General features: G+C 39.0%; 1 protein-coding gene and 1 long non-coding RNA gene across 2 annotated transcripts in view; one reads left to right on the top strand and one right to left on the bottom strand.

Annotated features, from left to right (window-relative positions):
* Nucleotides 1-1,809, top strand: part of LOC132526149 (uncharacterized) — a 21,185-nt gene extending 19,376 nt beyond the window's left edge. Inside the window, exon 2 of the long non-coding RNA XR_009542469.1 lies at nucleotides 1,376-1,809. This is a non-coding gene — a long non-coding RNA (uncharacterized LOC132526149). The remainder of the gene's footprint in view (nucleotides 1-1,375) is intronic.
* Nucleotides 1-16,289, bottom strand: part of SPCS2 (signal peptidase complex subunit 2) — a 24,134-nt gene extending 7,845 nt beyond the window's left edge. The window contains exons 1-3 of the mRNA XM_060160033.1: nucleotides 16,155-16,289; nucleotides 4,398-4,481; nucleotides 3,639-3,798 (exon numbers count right to left, since the gene is read on the bottom strand). Of these exons, the coding sequence (XP_060016016.1) occupies nucleotides 3,639-3,798; nucleotides 4,398-4,481; nucleotides 16,155-16,268 (358 nt within the window). The 5' untranslated portion in view covers nucleotides 16,269-16,289. The remainder of the gene's footprint in view (nucleotides 1-3,638; nucleotides 3,799-4,397; nucleotides 4,482-16,154) is intronic.

Genomic DNA, 16,289 nt, shown 5'->3' with positions numbered 1-16,289 from the left:
AAACAAATGAAATTCCATCAAGGCTGTTCTCTTGGGAGGCCATATGATTATAATAAGGTTGCTGTCATTGTTCAAAGATCTTTGGAACTCTTTTGAGAACTGTCTCTAGAACCTATGGCATATTCTTTTGAACTGCCTTAATAGTGAAAAAGTTCATACTGGGATGATTTATCTGATACTGTAAGCAGTCAAGGTGCAAATTCTGTGACTATAATCTGAGATCAATTTGGATAATACCACTTTTGGTCAGGACCTGCTTTATTCAATGGCTTTCTAACTGCCTCTGAAGAAAAATCCCCAAAGTGGAATTTTTAGAAATATTTCAGGTGGTTGTAAGATTGTTATGAAAAGTAAACTGCCTACCAAAATGATCTGTTTTCAACAACTAGTACATATCAGTACATACCAGACATGCAATAGCACGAGGTGGCTATTTAGAATGAGGTAGTCCTATATATACTAATATGGAAAGACATTCAATATATTTTTTAAGTTAAAAAGAAAAGTTCAGTATGTATAGATTGACTTGGGGAGGAGGAAGTGGGGACCACAAGAAAACTATCAACATATTTAACTTTATATTCTAAATATAGTATAAAATCTCTCATTTGATCTTTATAATAATTCTGAGTGTGTATTACTCATATTTATAAGTAAGCAGCACTCAAACAGTCTCCAAAAAGTAATTATCACAAAAACAACTTGAAATTTCAAACCCAGGTTCTCTAGCTGTTACACAAGCCACACCTATACCTCATGCTCAGTAACTCCCAGTCTAGCCCCTCAGCTTCAAGGAAACCTGACACAGATCTGAACCTCCAAAATCTGATCCTTTCCTAAAACAGGTATACCTTGGAGACATTGCGGGTTTGGTTCCAGACCACCACAATAAAGGAGTGTCAAAATAAACTGAATCACACAAATTTTGTTTCCCAGGGCATATGAAAGTTATGTTTACATATACTGTAGTCTAGTAAGTGTGTAGTAGCATTATGTCTAAAAAAACCAATGTACACACCTTAATTAAAAAAGACTTTATTGCTAAAAAATGCTAACCATCATCTGAGCCTTCAGCGAGTAGTAATCTTCTTGCTGGTGGAGGGTCTTGCCTCAATGTTCAGATGGCTGCTGACTGAGCAGGGTGGTGGTTGCTGAGCGCTGGGGTGGCCATGGCAGTTTCTTAAAATAAGACAATGAAGTCTGCTGCATTCATTGACTCTGCCTCTCATGAACGACTTCTCTGTAGCATGCAGTGCTATTTCATAGCACTTCACCCACAGAACTTCTTTCAAAATTAGAATCAATCTTCTCTCAAACCCTGCTGCTTTATCAACTAAGTTAATGTAATATTCTAAATCTTTTGTTGTCATTTCAGAAATCTTCACATCTTCACCAGAAGTAGATTCCAGCTCAAGAAACTACTTTCTTTACTCATCCACAAGAAGCAACTCCTCATCTGTCAAAGTTTGATCATGAGATTGCAGCAATTCAGTCACACCTTCAGGCTCCACTTCCAATTCCAGTTCTCTTGCTGTTTCCACATCTGCAGTGTCTTCCTCCACTGAGGTAATGAACCCCTCAAAGTCATCCATGAGGGATGGAATCAACTTCTTCCAAACTCCTGTTAACGTTTGATATTTTGTCTGCTTCCCATAAGTCACAAGTGTTCTTAATGGCATCTAGAATTGTGAATCCTTTCCAGAAGGTTTCAATTTACTTTGCCCAGATCCATCAGAGGAAATCACTATTTATGGCACTACAGCATTACAAAATGTATTTCTTAAATAATAAAACCTGAAGTTGAAATTACTCCTTGATCCATGGGCTGCAAAACGGATGTTGTGTAGCAGGCATGAAAACAACATTAATCTTGGTGTACATGTCCATCAGAGCTCTTGGATGACCAAGTGCATTGTCAATGAGTAGTAATATCTTGAAAGGAATCTTTTTTTCTGAGTAGTAGATCTCAGCAGTGGACTTAAAATATTCAGTAAACTATGTTGTAAGCAGATGTGCTGTCATCCAGGTGTGCTGTCGCCCAGACTTTGTTGTTCCATTTATAGAGCACAGGCAGAGAAGATACAACATAATTCTTAAGGGCCCTAGGATTTTCAGAATAGTAAATGAGCAAGGACTTCCATTTAAAGTCACCAGCTGCATTAGCCTCTAACAAGTGAGTCAGCCTGTCCTTTGAAGCTTCTCTCTAGCTATGAAAGTCCTAGATGGCACCTTCTTTCAATATAAGGCTGTTTTACCTACATTGAAAATCTGTTGTTTAGTATATATAGGCACCTTCATTAATTATCTTAGTTAGATCTTCTGGATAACTTGCTGCAGCTTCTACATCAGCACTTGTTGTTTCACCTTGTACTTTTATGTTATGGAGATGGCTTCTTCCCTTAAACCTCATGAGCCACCCCATGTTAGCTTCAAACTTTTCTTCTGCAGCTTCCTCACCTCTCAGCCTTCTTGGTATTGAAGAGAGTTAGCACCTTATTCTGGATTAGACTTTGGCTTAAGGGAATCTTGTAGCTGGCTTGATCTTCTATTCAGACCACTAAAACTTTCTCCATATCAGGATTAAGGCTGTTTCATTTTCTTGTCATTCATGTGTTCACTGGAGTAGCACTTTAAATTTCCTTCAAGAACTTTTGCTTTGCATTCACAACTTGGGTAACCGGCACAAGAGTCCTACCTTTTGGCCTATATCAGCTTTCAACACACCTTCCTCACTAAGCTTAATCATTTCTAAGCTTTTGATTTAAAGTGAGAGACATGTAACTCTTCCTTTCACTTAAACCCTCAGAAGCCACTGAAGGGTTATTAACTGGCCTAATTTCAATACTGCTGTGACTCAGGGAATAGGGAAGGCCCAGAGGAGGGAGAGATGGAGAGATGGCTGGTCTGGAGCAGTCAGAACACACACAACATTTATCCATTAAAATGTTAGTTGTCTTACATGGGTGTGGTTTGTGGTGCCTCAAAAAACAATTACAATAGTAAAATCAATGATCACTGATTACAGATCACCATAACAAATATAAACAACAAATATAACAAACATAACAAACATAACAAATATAATGATCATGGAAAAGTCTGAAACATTGTGAGCATTACCAAAATGTGACAGAGATGCAAAGTGAGCAAATGCTGTTGGAAAAATGGTACCAACAGACTTCCTCAACACACAGGGTTGCCACAAACCTTCAATTTTTAAAAAAAGTAATGCGCTATCTATGAAGCACAATAAAGCAAAGTGCAATAAAGTGAGGTATACCTATACCCTGGCATGAGTGGCTTGAAGCAACCTGGTCTAATGGGTTAAGTTCTAGGCTAGAAATGAGAAGAGCTGGGTCTCACTATTCCTATGTGTTTTCCTATTAGGTGCCCACACTTGGATTATAACCTCTACATTAATAACTAAACAGAATTAAAGATAAAATAACTGTATTGAATCTAAAATATCAATGATAATTATGACATAAATTTACAGATGCTCACATTTCATAATGTTAAATCATAACATGAGCAGGCCCCAAGATGAAAGTTTGTTTTTTTGTAAGGAGCAGAGAAGAGTACCAGTAGAGATTTTAAAAAACTGTCAGTAGAAAACAAACCTGAGCTTAAAGGATATGATATAACGCACAAAGCCAAAACAGGTTTGGACTCTGGAAAGGGGTGCATATAATCCCAAATCAAAGCCACTATGGCGAAGAAACAGGAGATGGTACAGATGGTGAGGCGACCGTCAATTAGACCAAAATTCTCCACATACTTGTACTTTTCCAGAAGTACCTAGTGAGAAGAAGAAGGAAGCAAGCTAATAGGAATACCTCCCTCTTTGTATCTGCTTTTATTCTTAATTTCCATGATGAAAGTTATGTTAATCATATAAATGATCAAGTTGTTATCTCCAATCAGAATTTTGCCACTCTGAGCAAAAATATATTCAACCTGTTTACAAAGATCCCAGAGAAAAAGTTCATCAACTTCTCATACATTTTTTTTTTTTAAATCCTCATCTCCCTAGAATGAAGCTAAACTTTTCTTTTCCCTTTTAAAATACAGAGATGACCCATCATGGCTGAATGCCCTATATTCCCTCAACCCTCTTGCCTCTAGGCTAATTAACCTCAAAAATGATAGACTACCAGCTTTCTGGAATTCAAAAATTAGAGATTCTGAAGAGAAATTTGAGGTAACTAACAATTATATTTTAACACCTGTTCCCCTATATACACTGTAAGGATTTTAGAAAATGCTTTCTGGCTCAATTCCTAACACTGAAAACTAAAGTCATTCTAAGTCATAGAAGGAAAAAACCATGCAAGAGATGTGCCATCAGCTGTATACATAGTAAAAGACTCCCCGCTCCCCACCCCCAAAGAAAGTACCTTTTTGGCAGAATCATCCAAAGAATTTTTCACAGCTGATCCATCCCATTTGTCAATTTTTACAGGCTTATCATCAATCTTCCACTGTAAATCAAACAGATAAGTTGTGCGTTAAGAGATATGGCATCTTACTAAAAGTAAAATGAACTACTTCCTTAAGAGCATTCTCAAGTATATATAACATTTATTCTCTCTTCTGATGTTGGACAGCTAAAAGACAAAACACTTGAAAACGAAGTTGAAGGAGACTAGGTCACTAGAATCTGGTGGTACTCGTATGATGTTGCCAGTCTCCATGCTAGAAAGTCAAATGTACAAGGCCAAAACCAGAACACTTACATAGGCTGCAGAGACTATAGTGTGAACTCAAATATCCCATCCCCATTTTACAAAAATGTGGGAATAGAAAGGAATTGCACTTGTTCATCCTTTCATTCTGTGACTACAAAATCCAGACAATATACATCCATGAACTTTCGGATGCTAACAAAATGACAAAGGTCTCCTTTAATACATTTTTGTCTGCTAACAACTTTTATATTTTATCAGCATGTCTTAACTGTAGGAAAACAGCAAATCCAGTGTAGTCTGTTGGAAAGAACATTTTGAACTAAGTCTTGTCACCAGTTAGGTACATGACTTTGTTCTGATTGAGAACAAGTTCAGAGATGCTGCATACAAGAAATAAAGATGGAACAAACATCTGTAAAACGTGAGAAGATTTTAAAGGAGTGTAGAAATATAATTCATCAAACTTAATTTTGTGATTGTATATACTACTACACAAAAAAGAAAAACTATCCTGTGAAGTTTGTTGGGGGAAAAAACATGAACTAAAACAGTCATACCTCAAGTGATTAAAACTCAATCAAGGCTTTCCCCTTTATGTCTCAAAAAAACAAGAATTTTCTTTGAGAAAATTACTAGTGGAAGCATGTTGTAATGATGATTCTCATAGCCTGCCAGCCTACAAATCAAACATGACACTTAATTTAAAAAATACAAATTGAACCAAGAAGAAATTCACAGGCTATCTAGCTAAATAGCTCGCTTACACTTAGTTTAGTAAATCCCATTTTGACAATAGCAAGCAAAAGAAAGAACTGGTATAGCCAGAATCCATAACAGAATTTGAATTATTTGTGAATCAAAGTCATTAAAAATTTTTTGGCTCGTTCCAAAAAAAAAAAAAATTATGTTCTCAGAGAAACCCAGCCACCCATCACTACCTGCAGTGCATCACAGAAAAGAAACTTGCCTCTACAATTCAGAGGATAACTTCTTGGCAATATTGGGGGATAAAACAGAGAAGAAGCCATTACAACATGTGCTAAAATAGTCTCAGCTCTAACTCCACTGGTACCTAGAATGATCTTCAGTAAGTGGCACAGGAATATTTCCAGTGAATTACATAAACAAGAAAGTTTATAATTGATTTCTGAAGAGATAGGAGCATCATCCATTCTGTGTAAATGAAAAACCTTAGCCTATATCAAAGCAAATAGCATCTCTGCTGTAGTACAGAGATACATCTGGAAAAAAAGGCAGGAAAATGGACATTTTCCATCATTCTCAAAAACTGCCCATCAACTAAAATGTACGATCCTGGTCATGTACTCTCTATTGCTATTCAGGACTATCTTCTTTTCCTCACTCTTCTCTTCCTCAACCCTAAGTGCAAATTACCTTCCTTTTGTAAGGATGTGGTAACTCTGCACACAATTCCTCTTCCCTGCACTCCCTCCTGTGTATTATAGATATGTGTATATTGAGCACAATCAACAATCACAAGTATTGACTGACTTAGTTATTATTTGCACCAACATCATACATATATATACATGGTTTAAAGAGTTCTGTAAGTTATAAAAAAAAAACAGCAGTCCTGCTTCCCCTCCCCTTAAGACTCTTTCTATTGTCATTTCCCACTCTCCAGAGACAGGCACTAATTTCAACTCCTTTGGCTGATTTTTTGGGTATCCACATCTCTGGGGGAAAAAAAAAGTTTATATTATTATTTTCAGTTCTCAGCATTAAATCTATTGACTTTTCACCATGAAAGATGAGATTTAACCACTTCATCCCCTGCCACTTTCTCATTTATTTTTCCTGCTCCTCCCTCACCATCTTTTTAATATAGTTATAGTAGATCAATATTGATTTGGTCTTATACCTTAGTTTTTGCTAGATCATTATTTGGAGGTTACAATATGACCATAAATGCTATTCACAGATGAGTCATGTATATTAGGATTACTTTTTCTTTCCTGCATAGCTTTTTGCTTTTCTTGGAGCTACTATTGTTTTTGTTGCTGTTTTTAATCCTACAAGGTATTTCTCACCAATATATTCTCAAATTCTCCCTCAATTGTTTAACTCTCCTTTCAATATTTGCAATCATATTCAGCATTCTGTGAATTTCATCTTCCTGGAGAAATCTCTCTTGGAGCCTTCTAGACTGCTTCAATCTAGGTGGATTTCTTTCCAGTCCTGCTGTATTAACTGTCATCCTGGAATCTCCCTTTACTATGACCCGGGGAGTTCCCTTAACCTTCTCTTGGGCTAATCCCCCTTTTCTTAGGTACCATGACTTACTCTTTTCTTGGTTTACTATTCCAGCCCCTGTCCATCATCTCCACCCTCCTCCCACCACTCAAATTTGTAAATTGAAATCCTAAACCACAATGTGACAGTATTAGGAGGTGGTGCCTCTGGGAAGTAATTAGGTCATGAGGGTAGAGCCTTCGTGAAAGGGATTAGTGCCCTGATAAAAAGACATGAGAGAATCTGCTTTTACTCTCTTTTAATCATGTGAGGATACAAGGAAGTTGTCTGTAACCAGTTAAGAGGGCTGTCACTAGACCCAACCATTCTGGCACCCTGATCTCAGACCTCCCATCCTCCAAAACTGTGAGAAATAAAGTTTGGTCGTTTAAGCTATCTAGTCTATGGTATTTTTGTGAGAGCAGCCCAAACTGACTAGCATCCTCCTTTTACAGATAACACTAAGGGTTTAAGAAATTTGCCCAAGGTGAAAGCTAGGAAGTGGTAAAGCTGGGACTCAATAAGTTTTCATAATTTCAAAACCTGTGCTCTTTCATTATTCTACACTGCTTCCCACAAAATATAAGGAAAGGAATTATTAGCCATAAAAACAAAAGGACATAGACTGCTGAAGTGACAGCCATACAAAGTATCTTGATTCTTATCTAATAAGTTATAGTTAATAACAAAAAAAATCTTAAAAAGATTTTAATCTTGAATATGCCAACAAAACCTGCAGGATACAAAATATTTGGAATTTTCCATTTTTCTCCAGTTAAAACCAACTGCTATTTGACTGAAAATACAGTTCAAAAAGTCCTATCTTAAAGAAATTACTTCCCTGCCACTATCAACATAAAACACTTTATCAAACCAGCACACTGACTGATGCCAGACCTGGATGACGAACTATACACAAAAATTATGCATTTGATGGCTTTGATAGAACATTACAAAGACTCACTTCAGTTATTCTCCACTGCAAATCTGAATAATAGAAAGATTTTAACAGCAGTGAAAACAGAAGTAAAGTTATGCAGTGATAAAGACCTCCGTGGATTGCTTCATAAAGTTCCTTAGCTTGACAACTGGGCAGTAAGACTCAAAGGATTCCTCAAATTCACACTGAAGAGATGAAGGATACCAGAAGTGAGCTGTGCCAATGGAAGGACCCTGCTCTGATTTTAAAAGAACTGAGCATGGCTCTAAGAAAAATTAATAAACCTTTTTTCTCTCTTCTTTGGTCTCTCTCAGTTTACAAAGTGGATGTAGGCTGCAAAGGGGGAAGGTAGTAGGAGATGAGGCACATGACGGAGGGAGCATATCCTAGATGGCCTTATTTACTAGGCTAGGGGACTTGGGACCTTATTCTGAAACAAGCAGTGGAGAATATTTTAAGCAGGTGAACAACACAATCAAACTTATGTTTTTTAAAAAAGTCATTTTTAGTGGCAACCTAGCAGATGGTCTGGAGGGGAGTAACAATGGAGATAAACACATCAGATGGGGCCTGATTTAGATGCAGGGCCTGAATTAGAGCAGCAGCAACGGGATGAAAGGGGATTATTTATGAGGTAGAATTGGCAGGACTTAACATCAGACTAGTTACAAGAAACATCAAAGAGAGAAGATAGAGATGACCATTCTACTAGAATTCAGGCTTAGATAACTCTCTGAGCTGTCATATTGTTTTCCAAGAGAAGAAACAGAGGAGGAAAAAGAAGAAATACCCATTTGTATATGATGAGTTTGAGATGTTTAAGCTCTACAGTTACACTGACTTCAGAATTTTCTAAACCAAAATAAGATTATGAAAACTGATGGCAGACTCAGAAGTTGAGATACTATTTGAGTTGGAAATACGTACCCCTACCTCCCATATGCACTCATTTGGCAAAAGATCAGAAAGCAGTAAATTCAAAATAAGGAAAAAATGTTCAATTTGGGGAGCAAACGATGTCTGTCTTGAGAATGCTTACTGTCATCTAATTTAGATTCCGATTAAGAAATACCAGGATATCTCAAAGAGAGATATTATAGCTCCTGGCAACATACTTAATCTTCAATTTCCATCTATTTTTTATAAAAATGGGCAAGAAATATTGCAAAGAAAATTACTTGCTTAATAGTGGCTTATTATTGGCTGCAGTTATCACCGGAGTTAAGTTGGAAGTTAGAAATGACCACACGATAATTATGAACATGAGTATCAGTGGCAACGCCAGAGTAACTGGAGGTAAGTAGACTGGATCTGGCTACTTAAGTCTAACATACCTAACAGATATCAAAGTGGAGATGGCAAGCATTTAGACATATAAATCTGGGCTCAGAGGAGAGGTCTAGGTTGTAAATATAAATGTGGAAGTCATCAACTTAAAGATGGAATTTAAGCCATGACACTGTTTATCTCCTTGGGATGAGTGTACATGGAGAGGGCCAGGGGCTTGCTGATACAAGTCAGAAGAAAAAATAACAACAATAAAGACAGATAAGTGGAGAAAGAGGAAAACCAGGGCAAGTGGTGTTCTAGAGCCCACATAAAGATAATATTTCAAGAAAGAAGTGATCGATGAGTCAAATACTTAAGGCCAGGTAATAAGAAAAACCACTACGATTTGACAAGATGGAGGTCAGAACAGAGAGATGGTGCAGGCAACAGCTAAAGAAGGGACTTGAGCTGATAGAGGTTGTTAAAATCTTTGATACCACTGTGTATATAGTGGTAAATAGTTAAAAAAAATAATAGTTTGAAGCTTTAAAGGTTACTCCATAAACCCTGTAAAAATAAAAAGAATGTTTTTAAAATTGAGATCTAATTCACCTATAAAACTCACCATTTAAAAACGTACAATTCTGGCCTTCCCTGGTGGCACAGTGGTTAAGAACCTGCCTGCCAATGCAGGGGACATGGGTTCGAGCCCTGGTCCGGGAAGATCCCACATGCCACGGAGCAGCTAAGCCCGTGCACCACAACTGCTGAAGCCCACGTGCCTAGAGCCCGTGTTCTGCAACAAGAGAAGCCACCACAATGAGAAGCCTGCACACTGCAACGAAGAGTAGCTCCCGCCCACCGCAACTAGAGAAAGTCCGCGCAGCAACGAAGACCCAACGCAGCCCAAAATAAATAAATAAAATTTTAAAATAAATTAAAATGTACAATTCAGTGGTTTTTATTATACTCACAAGGTTGTGCAATCATCACCATCTAATTCCAGAACATTTTCATCACCCCCAGAAGAGACCCTATTCCCATAAGCAGTCACTCCAATTACTACCACCCCACCCCCAGCCTTGGCAACCACTAATCTACTTTCTGTTTGCATGGATCTGCCTATTGTGGACATTTCATATCTATGGAATCATATAATATGTGGCCTTTTGTGACTGCCTTTTCTCACTTAGTATAACATTTTCAAGGTTCATCCATGTTGTAACATGTGTCAGTATTTCATTCCTTTTTAGGGCCAAATAATGTTCTACTGCATGGATATACCACACTTTTATGGGTTGCTTCCACCCTTTGGCTATTGTGAATAATGCTGCTATGATCATGTGTACAAGTTTTTGTGTAGACACACATTTTCAATTCTCTTGAGTTTATAACTAGGAGTGGGATCTGCTGAGTCATATGGTAACTCTTCTTAACCTTCATCATTTTACATTCCATCAGAAATGTAGGAGGGTTCCAATATCTCCACATCTTCACCAATAATGGTTATTTTTCTTATTTTATTATAGCCATACGACTGGTATCTCATTGTGGTTTTGATTTGCATTCTCTAATAACTAATGGTGTTGAGCATCTTTTCATGTGCTTGCTGGCCATCTGCATATCTTCTATGGAGAAATATCTATTCACATGTTTTATCCTTTTTTTTGCTTTTTTTAAAATCAATGTTGGGGAAGCAATAACAGGTTCTTTTTTGTTGCGGTGTGTGGGCTTCTAATGGTGGTGGCTTCTCTTGTTGTGGAGCACAGGCTCTAGTAGTGCAGGCTTCAGTAGTTGTGGTACATGGGCTCAGTAGTCGTGGCTCGTGGGCTGTAGAGCGCAGGCTTGGTAGTTGTGACGCATGGGCCTAGTTGCTCTGTGTCATGTGGGATTTTCCTGGAGGGATCGAACCCATGTCCCCTGCGTTGGCAGGCAGACTCTTAAACACGGCGCCACCAGGGAAGTCCAACATCCTTTATTCTTTTAAAAACTGGTTTGTCTTTTTATTATCGAGTTGTAAGGTTCTTTATATAGTTTAGATACTAGACCCTTACCAGATATATGATTTGCAAACATTTTCTCTCATGCTGTGGACTGTCTTTCCACTTTCTTGATAATGTCCTTTGACACAAAAAGGTTTTTAATTTTGATGAAGTCAAAAATAATGAGTTTTGAGATGCTTTTAAAGTTTAGTTTGCAAAACAGTGTTAAAAGCCTGCATCTTGTTTCTTTAAACACAAACACACACATCACAGTACTGCCATAAAACTGTTCACCCTCTTTGTCAGAGCTGGGTTAGGGTACAGGCATACTACCCTGTTCGAGTCTGGCAAGCTAAGATCCCATCGAAGAGAGCAAAAGAGTATATAAGACCTGTCTAAGGACACACGTTGGTGGGTGACAAAGCCAAGGCTTCAGCCGAGGTCTTCCAACCTCAAAACAGATGCTCTCTCCACTACTACATTAGCTAGCACATGGTCTGCTCCACTATGAGAGGCAATGTACTAAGTAAGGTAAGAGTACTGGATTAAGAGCTGGGAAGCCAGGTTCTGGAATTGTAACTAACTCGCTGTGTGCTCTTGGACAAGTTGCTTCATCTTCCCCTCTCCATGTGTCCATGTCTATAAAATGAGGAGGCTGAACACATGAACTTCAAGGTCTCTTCATTATAAACATTTTCGAGAAATCACTATTGATTAAGCAGAATAGTTAAAAACCAAACAAGAAAAAAACCCCTTAGTTCTTAACCTGTTAAACTGTAGAGGAAATAAATAAATAAACAGCTATGTGTGAAAACATGCAGCTGTCCAGGCCCCACCCCCAGAGAATCTGATTCAGGTCTGGGATGAGGTCCAGAAATCTCTATTTTTTACTAAAACCCCAAGAAAGTCTGATGTAGACAGTCTTCATATGTTATAAAAAATATTATCTAAGGAAGCTGAAATCCAGAGTAACAAGCTAGTTAGTGGCAGATATACATGTTTTGCTGAGTGCTTACTATGTGCCAGGAACCACTTTTTAAGGTAAATACTATTATTATCCCCAATTTACACATGAGGAAACTGAGATACAAAGAGATTTATTAACTTGCCCAAGAACATATATCTGTTAAGTGGCAGAGCAAGGATTCAAAGCCAGCCAGCCAGCCTGGTTCCAGAACCTACATTCTCAGCTACTAAGGTATAAAAGGGGTACTTTAAGATCAGGTTGACAGTTCAGCCAGGAGACAGAAATCCATGTATGAAGTTAAAAGGGCCTGGATATAACTTCTAGAAAGCATGGTTTAATACCACATGTCAATTTTAATAGCCAAAACAATTTTAATAGCCAAAAACTATCCAGCCAGGAGACAGAAATCCACATATGAAGTTAAAAGGGCTTGGATATAACTTCTAGAAGGCATGGTTTAATACCACATGTCAATTTTAATAGCCAAAACAATTTTAATAGCCAAAAAAAATCCAGCCAGGAGACAGAAATCCAACTATGAGGTTAAAAGAATTTGGATATAGTTCTGGAAAGCATGTTTTAATGCCACATGTCAATTTTAATAGCCAAAACAAATTAAGCAAACAATTTTTATAGCCTGCTACGTAGAACAAAATGCTTTGATGTATTTTGGGAAAAATAACTTACTGCAATGATCTAAGTTATTCTGTGATGGAAGCTGGAAGGTTATATTTGCATACCTATCTTTAAGATCAGGAAACTAAAATTGCTTTGTTCTCAAAGTCAGTTTCATAGAAGCAGAAACTCACATCTGCTTAGGGAAAACTACAAGCACATTTGCATCTCTTTATTACATTTCTTCATGGCAAGTAAAACCAAAGCTGCAAGAAATAAAATAAAAACCCTCCAAAAAAATCAAGACAAATCAAATTAAAGAAACTGTAAGGTAACAGCCTCTCATTCCCACAGAGCAAAAGCTTCTCTATTCATTCAGCTCCTGCTCCACTGAGAGTAACATCTTTTCTCCATTTTCTCTTCCACAGTACCCTCAGTTTTCAAATAGAGGCATCATCCTCTAAGGCAGTTTCTGAAGACTGGGGTGGCAGATCTGAAGTTTTTTCTCTGCTAAATTCAATGCTCCAAGTATTTATTCTGTGTTGATCACTATAGAGAACGTCTCATGGGAAACTGGACAAATTGGTAGAACAATATAAAACAGTATGTCATATTAAGTGACAGCTGAATTCCCATGTGCAATAAATGCCAGAGACTTCAGAGGAAAAACACCTCAATGTAAGGCTGAAATGAAGTTCTCCAAGAAAAAGCACCTAAACAGCTCCTGACTTATTTTCTCTCTCCTCGGCCCCTCACTTCTTAGTTAATTCTGCCAAGTGCTCCTTTCTGAGGCCTTTTATCTATCTCTGCTACTCAAGTTAGGGTTCTCCTCACCTTATCATTCTATTTTTATAGCCCTGTACAAAGAACATTTACCAATATTATGACTTAATATTTACAACAAGCCTACCATATGTATGGGCATCCACAATGTACACATAAGGACATTTAAGTTCAGTGATATCAAACTTATCCAAGACCATGTAGTTTTTAACATGCTGCACTAGAACTCAAACTTGTCTTTCTTTTTATATTAAACCCCATATACTAGTATGGTATGAGAAGACTTATTAGAAGACTTCTAATTTCTACCACTCCGAACTATTTGAATAACTTTTCTAAAACCACTTTATATATTAGGCTCAAAAACCTTCAACAGGCTTCCTTCCTACTTCTACTTCAAGCAATCCATGCCCTTCTTCATCTGATTCTACCTATTTGTCATTACAGGTCTCTTAGAGCAGCAGTGCCCAACCTTTTTGGCACCAGGGACCAGTTTTGTGGAAGACAATTCTTCCACAGACTGGGGTGGGTGGACGGGGATGGTTCAGGCCGTAATGCGAGCGATGGGGAGTGACAGATGAAGCCTTGCTCGCTGGCACCCCATTCACCTCCTGCTGTGCGGCCTAACAGGAACTGGGGGTTGGGGACCCCTGTCTTAGAGAACAGTCAGTCAACAGTACCTGAGAAACATCAGGCACCGTGTACCTTTGTTCAAGGACATTCTTAACTGGTAGGCTGTCTGTCTCTGTCTCTCTCTCAAAATAAGGTCCCAGTTCCACTCCCAAACATGAGGTCTTTCCCTAGGGCTCTCATCCCCTTATCAATTAGATCTCAGGAATCATTCTCTCACTTTAACTTCTCTAAAAAGTACACATGTGAATACCAAATAGTTTTATGTTTAATATTTTGGGTACCCCATGTCCTATACTCAGCTATACTGAGTACTTTCTGGCAGTAGGATTCTTGATTCTTTTCCTCTGCCATTACACCTCTGTATTAGATACTATAGGTTACAGAGATCATTAACGTATATCATCTCATTTGATTCTCCCCAAAACCCTAATATTTCAGGTGAAGAAAGGAAAGCTTGGTGAGGTTAAATGACTTGCCAATCTTCATACAGTTTGAAACTAGCAGATCTATGTCAAAGCCCAAATCTTATGACCCCCAAACGCAGGTTCTTCCAAAACGCACTGATGCCATACACTTTTCAGTAATCACTGCCTTAGCAGACTGTCCATGCTTAATGTTTGCTGGTGATGATCCAAGTGGAGCAAAGAGCAAGAACACTCAATGGGACAGAATAAACATAGGCCGTGAGGTGTTCACCCAGCAGGAAGGCAGGATCTGTGTATGAAAATGACCATCAATTCTCAACACTTTCACACACCTTGGAGCGATTTACCATCCCAACTCCCAGAACATGTTCCTATCTCTTAAGAAGGGTTAAGAGTGTGAGAACCATGTAATTCAAAACCAATGACACCCAAAAAGAGAAGCAAAAAGATCTGGATCCAAGCCCCTCAATATGATCATGTATTCATTTCTTAAGCACCTACCATGTGTTAAGCACGGAGAAGTCTGAAAGCTGTTTTCAATTAAAGTAAACAATCCTGACTATTTACTATGTTAAAGACCCCATGCTTAACATTTCTCATCAAACTGGCTTAGGGCCCTACAATGAGAGAACTGGAAGGAACCTTAGGGTACATTAAGGCTAAGTCCCTCATTTTACAGATGAGGAAACAAAACACAGGGAGAACAAGCACATTTCAAGGTCACACAGCTAATTAGAGGCAGAACCAGTACTAGGACCCAGACCTACACGCAACTGTTTCTCTCGAGATGCTATGCAAAGGGCAAGAAGGGCCAACCCAGGAAAAGAATCTGCCTTTTTTTCTTTTCTTTTAAACCCTTGTTGTTAGGACCACATTAACAGAAACAAACAAAAATCAAAACAAAAAACCACAACTGGATGGGTAGAGGGGAAGAAGAGGTAAGCCTGAGCAGGTAACAAGCTCATGAATACGATTCACCTAGGGCACTTGGCGTGGAGGGGGAAGGGAAGGAAGGGGGAGGGTGAAGAAGAGAGGAAAAAAGATAAATCTTAAAGGCTTCCTATCAGCGCGTAGGGGAAGTCAATACTCGAAGCTCAGTATTCGGGATATCGAGATAAAACGCCTAGAAACTTCAGTAAGCAAAAGGCCCAAAGCACTCTGGAATATGTAGCAGCACGCAAGTGTGGCGGTCGTGATGGGGAGATTGGAGGCTACTGACTTCGAACAGCGGCTTTCATTCAGTCAGGATTCACATTTCCCTGTCGGTGAAATGGGCACATTCAACAGTAACCCCCAGCACCACCAAGGAAAAAGCGATGGCTGCACTGAAATGGGAGAATAATCGAATATTCCTAAGAAGCTGTAGTGGCCGGCATTAAGGACCGATCACTTCCGAGAAGTAAAGAAGTCCTAAAGAGGAGAGAGCCCGGGTTTGAGGTGTGTAGGGAGCTGGCTACAAGCGCCCGTAGGGTTCCCACTGTGGGCCCGACGAGCACTCCCCCTGGGAAGCCGCAGAAGGGGGGGCGAGGATGGGAAAGGGGGCTCGCCGCCTCCCGGGCGTCCCCAGGCCTCGCCTGCCCCCAAGAACCGACTTCTCACCTTGTCCAGCAAGCCGCTGCGGCTACTGCCTGTCCCACAGCTGGAACCACTTCCAGCCCCACTACTGCCTCCGCCACCACCAGTTCTCCCTCCCTGTGAAGCCGCTGCCGCCATCTTGCTTGCTTCTGCGTCTCC

This window comes from Lagenorhynchus albirostris, chromosome 9 (genome assembly GCF_949774975.1).
Source record: "Lagenorhynchus albirostris chromosome 9, mLagAlb1.1, whole genome shotgun sequence".
Lineage (NCBI taxonomy): Eukaryota > Metazoa > Chordata > Mammalia > Artiodactyla > Delphinidae > Lagenorhynchus > Lagenorhynchus albirostris.
This window is presented reverse-complemented; position numbering and strand designations above follow the sequence as displayed.